This window comes from Ruditapes philippinarum, unplaced genomic scaffold (assembly GCF_026571515.1).
Source record: "Ruditapes philippinarum isolate M1 unplaced genomic scaffold, ASM2657151v2 ctg2895_1_1_1_1, whole genome shotgun sequence".
NCBI lineage: Eukaryota > Metazoa > Mollusca > Bivalvia > Venerida > Veneridae > Ruditapes > Ruditapes philippinarum.
Window position 1 is genome coordinate 135,045 of NW_026861638.1, and position 10,245 is coordinate 145,289.

At 31.9% G+C, this 10,245-nt stretch overlaps 1 protein-coding gene across 1 annotated transcript; it reads left to right on the forward strand.

The window, feature by feature from the left end:
• Nucleotides 1-1,798: 1,798 nt before the first annotated feature.
• On the forward strand, nt 1,799-6,760 carry LOC132716389 (AP-3 complex subunit beta-1-like). The gene is made up of 2 exons (XM_060699652.1): nt 1,799-2,904; nt 6,286-6,760. Exons 1-2 carry the CDS (start codon nt 2,122-2,124, stop codon nt 6,415-6,417), a joined length of 915 nt encoding a protein of 304 aa, XP_060555635.1. The 5' UTR covers nt 1,799-2,121; the 3' UTR covers nt 6,418-6,760.
• Nucleotides 6,761-10,245: the final 3,485 nt, after the last annotated feature.

Sequence of the window (10,245 nt, forward strand, 5' to 3'; positions counted from 1 at the left end):
ATCTCAAAAAGTATTTGAGGTATCAACTTGAAACTTCATAGGTGGATGGATCTCATTGAGGAAAAGTGCAGTGCACAAGAATGGTAACTCTACCCTGCATAATTTTTGAGTTATTGCCCTTTGTTATTTTTCAAAATTAATTTTTGTCCAGAGCATAACTCAAAAGGCCTTTGAGATATCAACATGAAACTTCATAGGTGCATAGATCTCACTCAGGAGGTGTGCAGTGCACAAGAATGATAACCTATCCTGCATTATTTTTCAGTTATTGCCCTTTGTTATTTTTAGCCATCAGTATTCACATAGGTTTCAAATCTGTAATCACTTCAGCCATCAGTTTTCATTACCAAAAGACCAAAATGGAATTATTCTGCTCTACTACATATACATTCTTCCAATGAGGAAACACATTCGGCGGGGAATGGCCATGTTGACATGGCTCTTGTACAACTTAAAATGTCTATATTTTCGAATCTGGATGATAAACCTCCCGAAGGCCAGTCTGTTCTGTAAAGAACTAAATATAAGAAGAGTTTTCATTGGTCATTTTTAAATCAAAAATGAAATCTGGGAATCTTATTGGCCATTCTAGGATAAAATGTAAAGGATAGTTCTTGTCATTCTAAGATAATTCTAATCTAAAATGTTAAGGATGCCATCATGACATATAATGTAAGGGATAGTTCTAAAATAAAATGTACATGATAGTTCTTTAACTTTCTATTTAATTTGCTCAGATATTTAAGTTTTGTTTAACAATTCTTCTTGCATTCAGATCTTTTTACATGTGAACGGTTTATTTTATGTTTTACTATTACCACGGTACATGTTCATCCTTGTTAATTTGTGTCATAATCAATAGAGTTAACACAAACACAAACACTTTGATTGATAATGTCTGACAGAGCCAGACGTCTTTATTGTCTAAGAATAGATAAATCAAAAGATTAACCAAAAACTTATACATACATACATACATACATATACATACATACATGCACGCACGCACGCACGCACGTACGTATACGTACGTAGATACATACATAGATACATACGGCCGAGTATTTTTTTTACATATACTTCTTGTTTGAATTGTATTTTATGAATATATAACGATGGCCCATCGATAGATGACCAGTTTTCTGAACCCACACTCTGTTTTTACCAAGTCTGACACATTCCTGTTTGAATTAACCATTTTTTCCAGAAATGCTTTTATTTGTTTCTTTGTTTTTGTTTCTTTCCTTTCATATCAAAACTATGGGTGTTTCTTACCACTACTAAATAGATAAAGATGATTTAAGTAACAATATTATTTAACTGATGAAAACTTGTTTGTTGTTGTTCTTGTTGTTCTACATGTATATTCAAAAGTCTTATTTAAATCGTTAATATTTTAAATTTTTTGTTCATTTTTTTTGGCATTTACTAGTATATGAAGAATATGATAAAGTTTTGAAAAAGTAATGTTTTAAATGACATTTAAAGATCCTGCTGAAACGTGTGTAATATATACAAATTTTAATACAGGTACATACAATTAATGATCAATTTAACATTTTGAAAAACACAACTGACGTTATGTGATGAACTTGAATTTACATTACATTTTTCGTAATCATAACATGTTAAGGATTTGTCCGTGCAAGCCATTATTGATTATATAAAGCGAATCGGGTTACACACATTAACCGAAGCGTATCTTGTCACCTTTTAGGCGAATACGGGTGTAAATAAATATAGGTTGGCAGGCACAACGTGAAATACCTACAGTATTTATTAAATAGTATAAACCCCGTAAGGTCACGGTTATATACACACCGCTACTTACACGATTTTATCTAAAAGTTCAAAGTATGGAACACGGTATTGGAGCAATGACAGGTATAATGTTTTAAACATTCCGGATATCTAACGATTTAAGATAACAAAAAATTGGACTTTTTTATATAAAATGTCCGAATTACGCGTATAGGACTATTATCAACAATTGCCAACGATTTTCAGAGATGTTTGTCTACTCTAAATTTGGATTACATTACGAAATAACCACACAACTGTGATAAATATTTCATATATGTGACAAGTTGGTGTTGTGTTTATATCAATAAGGAGGAAGTCATGTTTAAGGCAATAGGGCGCTTGGGATCCAGTGTTCGATCTAGTATAAATCTTACTATCTTTACTAACATTTTTGGTTCAAAGTCCAAGAAGTACGGTGATTTAGGTAATGAGGATGAGGAGGTATTTATTGACGCACAAGAGACTATTGACAACGAAACAGATACCGAAAATGTCGATGACCAGAATAATGGACATGTCAAGTCTGTAAGAGGTGATACCAAATTGGAAAAGAATGATGTTAAAGCAGATCTTGATGAAACTGACCTAAATAATACCCCCAATGATCCGTTTACCACTGAAGTAGAGATAGTTGAAATTAATAAGCCGGTGAATGAAGTTACTATAGAAGTGAATGGACAGAGTACCGAGAAAACGTCTAGTCATAACAAATCTGAAGGACAGTCAAGCGACAGTAGCAGTGAAGCCGATACTGATGGTGGTAAAAGTGATTGTGAACATGAAGAAAACGATGATGAGGACGATCATCATGAAAACCATAAAGACACAAAAAAGATTATAAAAGATTCTAAACAAAACAACGGAATAGTTCATAGTGCCAGTTCTTCATCAATGATGAAAAAGGTTCATAGGCGAATGAACAGCTACTCCCAACGACAGTATGCCAAATTTGATAATTCTCAAGACGATGAAACCGATAATGTTGTTCAATCAACAGATGAATCACCAAAAGATAACGAGGACTCGTATGAAGGTGTCGATGATAACATAGAACAATCACACGTTTTTAAATCTGAAAAGAAAACCAAAAGAAAGAAAAAGGTAGCATTCTTCAATTTTTTCAGAGGCTTTTTTAGATCAAAGTCTACACGAATTAGATGAAACCGAATCTCTTCATTATATATATGTACTTGATCTGAATTGTTTACAAATACCACACTTCAAAACTTATCGTTTATAAACTTTGTAAATAGTTAATTAAAATTACATTTTTCATACAGTTAAAACATCACCGTTATAATAAACATGAAATAAGAGCAACCTATTGTGTCTTAATCTAGTTATGATTAGATGACTCTGATACATGGATTTTAAGATCTGATATATATCATGTTCATTTTATTATATTTATTCATTCATTCTTTTACATACACTGATATTTGCATGTTGTCTTCCAAAACTTGTTTACAATATAAGCTATTTTTGGTATTTAATTTATTTGCATACATATTTAACATAATGCATTTACATCACATGATAATGACAGATATCAAATTTTGAAAGTGATACTGAAATGCAGTGTTTCATAAACATTGCTCGTGTCTGTACATATTTTTCTACACATTTAAATGCTATTTGTTTCTCGACTCATGATATGAATTAATTGATAGAAATACCATGATGGGTCATTTTGTGAAACGCTGGTCATTTAGACTGTGCCCTCTCACTACTGCAATACAAGTCAGTGCTAACCCCTTGTACCCCAACACACACGACCATTCTTGTTCTGCTTTAAAGATCCTGTAACACATTTTTTTCATGATTTTATTTTATAAATATGATGCTCAAATTAAGATTTGTCAATATTGTAAGATCCAATAAGCATTATTTATAAAGATATAACCGAATTTAACATTTCAGGTAATTAGAAATTTATTTTCTATAAATTCTAAGTCAAATTTTCCAATAAGAAATGAATGCATACAATTTATTGATTAAATATAATGTGCACAAATATTTGCAAAACACATTTTACATATTCTTCGATATTTGAAAATTGTTTTATTTGCATAATTATATACATATATAATTTTTTGCAAGTGTGGTATACACACAGTAACAATATCAATCACAAAACATACAGGATCTTTAAATTTGGAACAGTCCAATGCTCAACGAATGCCGATTACGGATATTAAAATACCAATTAGTGTTTAGATGACATAACTAGTCTGGTCAAGTAGTGATGCTGCAAGTATTTCATTACTTTTTGATTATTAGAATCTTTTTTTTTTTTTTTAAATAAAATGTAAATCCATGTTCAATTACTTGTACACATTTCCTCTAAAATGTAGTTTGTAAATTATCACTCCAAGACAAAAATATAAATGGTTTAAAGCAGCATGCCTACAAATTCATTCTATTTTTTTTATATCTTTTTATGACAATTTTGAAAAAGTAAATATTGCGAAGAGAACAATGTAATTTACACATTAAAAATGACACTTATAATCCACGTAAATAACCAATAAAATGGCCCTGACTTAGTTAGTCATGCGTGATAAATACTGCAAAATAAGCCCTGAATTTTTACCTTTTTAAAAAATCTTAGTACATTTTTCTCAAGTTTTATTTCCTTGAAATAGTTTGGCTAATATGGAGGCATGCAGCTTTAACGCATTGGAGACTATACATTGTTATTCTGTGGAAACAATTCTAATTTTGCTCTTTAGAATACGAGTATGATTTATTTTAAACTGCCATGGTACAGTATCGTACTTAATTGTATGTAAAAATCGTAAAAACTACAGAATGAACAATTTAAAAAGAATTGAACACTATTTAAACTGGGTCATTTTCATTCAACCTATTATTATATTGAATAATAGATAAAAAATATAAACGCTAGGTACTTCCTGATGAGGAATATTATTAAGAAAATGCGGCGTTATTAAAAATATTAATAGTCGGCTAGCATTATAAGATTAGAGCCTCTGAGGGAACTTACCTGATGTAGTAATATCTTAGAGAAAAAGTGTAGAGTCTCAATATTGTCTTAATGGCGTTAAAGTAAGCAACCATTTACACTGTCAGCTACAGCATTAAATGGGAATAGAAAGTCACGTCTGACGGTAGCAGACGACAGTATATTTTCATATCTCTGGCCTTTGACCAATTTCCCAGGGTGTTGTCTAAATGTTGTTTTTTTTATTATAAAATATCTTTTTCATAATAAATTGCCGAAATTTCTGACATAACATTTTATTTAAAACTGTAACTTTATAAGAGAGTTAATTATATTTATCAAAATTACCGCGTTACCTATGTACCTTATATTTGGCCATTGTTTCATATGTAGTCATAAGAAATAAGTCCGTATCATAAGGTTAGCATATGACAACTATACTTTACCAGAAGTCATTCCCTATTGTTGGTTATAACTTACATTATTTTTATACATATACTGTATATAGTACTTATGTCATGAGTTCCATGTTTTTTTTCATCTCAAAATGTATACTTTATATTTGTTAACTTTGATCTGATAGACTTTAATGCATATTAGAATTTATATTATTTATTTTTTTGTTTTATCTTTGTTCAGAGCAGATATATTTAAATGCCTTGTTAGAATTGTTGGCTATGAATAAATATATATATATATTAAGTCTATATGTTACGACAAATGATTTAGACTCTTGAATGACAAAGTAAATAAAGATGATTTGTTTTCTATGTTGACTTTATCATTGAATGAGATAACACTGTTTACTAACGTATTTGAATATGTATGATCCCTTTAGATATATTGATATATATGGTCTGTATACTGTAGGTAAAAAGACGGATTACGCGCATTTCTCGTCGGGCATTAAAAGTTTTACGGCAAGCATTCTATATAGCAGGGGTACCAATGATTGGACCTCTACCCGCTGACTGTGATTTCTTTTATGAAAGTTTAAGAAGATATGGGCCCAGAAACGATCATTATGGGTATACACGTGCATGTTCGTCCACATATATTCAAGTTGATATGTAGATAAGAAACCCTAGTCGCTGTCGTTATAGTAGCGGATTAATGCATGAAAAAAATATTTTAAATCAGTTGTATTGCTATGATCCGATGAACAAACCTCATTGTCACCCATGGACATACCAAATATTTGCATGCATGTCCTCTTTATACAGAAGGCATTTTAAATGTTCTTGAAAAAAGTAAATTAATATTTCCTTGTTCGCGCATTTTGACTTTCATCGTTTACTCGTTGAATATTAATTTGTCTTCATTTTATTTGTACACTATATACTATTATGTAAATATATTGACATAATATACTATATGCATTCTGTTTTTTCCTTTGCATTTTAAGTTAATATTGACTAACTGGTGTATGACAAGCGCATTAATCACGTTGCATGCCGGTACCAACTTGTTTGTTTTCATTTTTTTCCAAAAACATCTTCATTTTCTCTTATTCATAGATCGCAAAGCGGACTAAAAAAGCTGTGAGAGGATCTTGGAAATGGTTTAAAAGGTCAATGGTGGCGTACTCATACACGTTCAACTTCTCATCCATGTTTGTTGTCAATATTGCTTCTGCAGCAAGAAAATGATGCACCACTTCCCTAACAAACATTTCACTGTGTAAATTTGTCTTTCAAATAGTTATTACCAGTTCAACATTACCTGAACACATTGTACAAGATTTATAGATATGCTCATCGCGCGGTTCTTCTACTAGAGTATGCGATCTTTTTATAAAGATGTTGATTCTGGAGCAATTTGTTTTTTTTTATCAGTTTTCATTAAAAACAAATCAAATATGTAATTAAAAGGTTTGATCTCAAGCTTACTGCTTCCATTATGATGCTTACTGCTTCCATTATGATGAAAAAATAACGTTTTCATTTTGCATGATAAACAGCGTTTTAATAAAGTAATATTTTCGTAAGTTTATTATTTGTATGTGTTTTTTTTAATACCTCATCTATTCCTTAGTCTGGGGATATAATTACTTGCATAATATAATTAATGTTCCAGAACAAAAACTGTTAACCAGTCCTTTTGAGACCATATACATGTGTCACCAGCAGTGGCGGTTCCCGTACTTCTAAATGTTACAGTAAGTTAAATCACGGGGTTACTTTTACGCGGTATACCTCCCTTGTATTTAATCGAAAGTAAAGTCTTTCAAATGGCTCGATATTTCTGTTTGTCATAAAATGCGTACATGTATGATACTGTAATATAATCGTCCTGTTTTAAATATTAAATGTGTATCACCCGGCATCAACAGATGCAATCATGTGTTGCTTTAATAGTCCATAAAAACATTATATAGTCTGCTGGTATATAACAAGAGCGATCAGTGATCACATGTGTCGCCTCATGATGGCCAATTTCATGTTGGGACAAGTTTTGTGACAGACGGACAGACAGACGGACAGTGCACAACTAGACTTGGTACTGATCATTCCTGTAAAGTTTGGATAAAATTGCACCAGTAGTTTATGAGGAGTTGTCCGGACAAGCTTTTGTGTATCTGGCAACACACAGAAAAAACACCTTTTTATCAAAGGGCCATTACTCGGCCAAAAATCATTCAACCGGAAAACCCATGCAATGTGCGCAAGGACTTGAGCTACAGATCAATCCTGTAAAGTTTCATTGAAATTGCATTAAGTAGTCCGGACAAACTTTAAAAATAAAAAAATATTAAAGGGCCATAACTCTGACAAAAATCATTGAACCGGAAAATACTGACAATATGCACAACTAGACTTGGTACTCATCATTCCTGTAAAGTTTGGCTGAAATTGCACCAGTAGTTTATGAGAAGTAGTCCGGACAAGTTTTGTGACGGACGGACAGACAGACGACGGAGAAGTGATCCCTATATGTCGCCACTACTCCGTAGAGGCGACACAAAAATGCCTCCAGATATTATATTTTATGCTCCCGCTATAAAATGGGGGTGGTGGCTATACTTTATACTGAACATTACCCTTGTCCGTGTGCACGTGTTTAAGACCCGGGTCGCATACTCACAGCTAGAGTATTGAGCTTAGCGTATTTCTCATATATACTTAAGGACAATGAAAACGCCCGCCCGCACAATATGCATTTTATTACATGAAAACAAAACACTAACGACTCAATTAGATATATATCATAACACTTCAATACAAAAAGCAAACTTAACAACTGGAAAATAATTCAAAAATGAATACTTTAAAATCAAATGTACACAGTAATCGTGAGACCTTAGGTGAAAATCCCAAAAAATCACACTTTTTCATAAAACAGTAATGCAAACTTAACAAAGGCAAAAACCGAAATGAAAATCCAAAACAAAAAGTCACTCATAAATGTCTATTTTCTAATGTCACCGTCGGGATCTTTATAAAACAAACAATGTCCTCCATCAGCGTCTCGATATCTTACAGATGTACATCGTCGGCCTCATAGACCTTACGGTGGCGGATAGTTCGCCTGTGGAATCTGGCGCCATTCGGCCTGTAGTTTAGTGCGAAAACGCTGGTGAAGCCTAGATTTGTAGACCGATGGACACCAAAATGGTTGGCGCTTTGATATGTACAAAATTTTGATTGAAAGATAGACCAGATTGAATCTGTCCTTAAATCTACAGGCGGTTAATTCTTTGTAGAACCATTGCATACCAATTTTGCCTAGCAAATCTTCAGTATTGTTTGAAATTAAGCAGCAGTTTAATAGAGGAAAGTGTTTATGCAATTCAATGTGAGCTTTTTACGATTTCTGAAACTGAACATTGGCAAAGTTTAATATTCATTTTTCATAAAAAAATTATTTGCTCATTTGTGTCTAACATTTCTAGAAAGGTGGTGTAAAAAACAAGTTAATAATTATCAGTTAAAAAAATAAATAATTTCATTTCATAAAGTAACCATGAATTGATTAAATCTGTTTTTGTTGTGATTTTATCACAAATTAGCCCAAAGTGTTACTTTTGATTTTTCGGTACTGTCCTTTTATCATGCAATAACTTTCATTAAAATGCAATCATTTTTCATAACTTTGGTATCTAAATGACCGAAATGCATTCGGTTTTATGAAACTGTGAAAAAATATTTAAAAGAAATATATTTTCCTTGTTAAAATGCAATTATCCCGACCGTGCGTTTTCATTGTCCTTAAGTATATAAAATCTAGTGCCATTAACGTTTATATCCGGTCCATAACGTCTGCATGCATTTCTCCACATATATGGCATAAAAACCACAATTCTATTTCTACACATATATGATATAAAACCACAATTCTTTTACAAGGGAAACAGAGATATGATATATCTACACTTAATTGTGTCGCGCGAAAGGCGCTCAAAAGTCAAGGTTACAGCAAGTGATTGAACTTTGTGTTTTGTCATTTAGTTTATCTGCTGCTGACCCTTAGTTTGTGTCTCGTCTGTAACTTCTGCATGCATGATGGGATTTCTTTTACACACATTAAAACATACATATTCAATAAACACATACGTGAAAAAGCAGAACTTGTGAGTTTACACGAAATAAATATCATCTTATGTAACAAACAATCAATGGTATGTTGTGTAGGCCCAATTCTTTTATATTTTCTGAAAACGTATTGCACAACAATTAAAAAATGAAGTGGTCATAGCGACAGTGCTTCGATTATACATTTGTAAGTTGTCAAATTGATAAAGTACATAATTTTTAGGGAAACTACTTTACTAGGTAATTAGAATTTTGTTTTCTATAAATTCTAAGTCAATTTTTTCAATAAGAAATGAATGCATATAATTTAATGATTACCTTAAATATGTACAAATATTTGCAATACATATTTTACATATTCTTTGATGTTTGAAAATTAATCAATTTGCATAATTACATACATATATAATTTAATGAAGAGTGGTATGCAATCTCAATTACAAAACATACAGGATCTTTAAGTTATTACCGTTATATGATGGTTTTACAGAGTTACTGGTGGAAGAGGACCCCAGGTGCCACCGTGCATGTTAAAGCCGAATTAACCCATATCCTATCTCGATGTAAGACATCTCCAAGACAAAATATAAAGAGAAAATTTTATTCATCCTCATTAACCCAGGCGTACTCGTAATGTGTACTCTTCATTCGTGATGAATATAGAAATCGGGGGTTCCGACAGTGGTTTCATTAAGATTTTATCCAAATTGTGGTATCTAGATTTATAGTATACTTCTTCTATTATTATTTCTTCATTACTTGCATTGCCTATCTCTTTAAGACGAACAATCAAAGTTTGATGAAGACCCATTCAAAAGTGTACAGGACATGCAGAAGTCTATAGGCAAACACCAACACATGGGCTACATTCTCACCACAGAGGGGCATAAAAGGATATTTTTTTCACTAATGAAAACTTTTTCTAATCGTTTCTTGCATAATAAT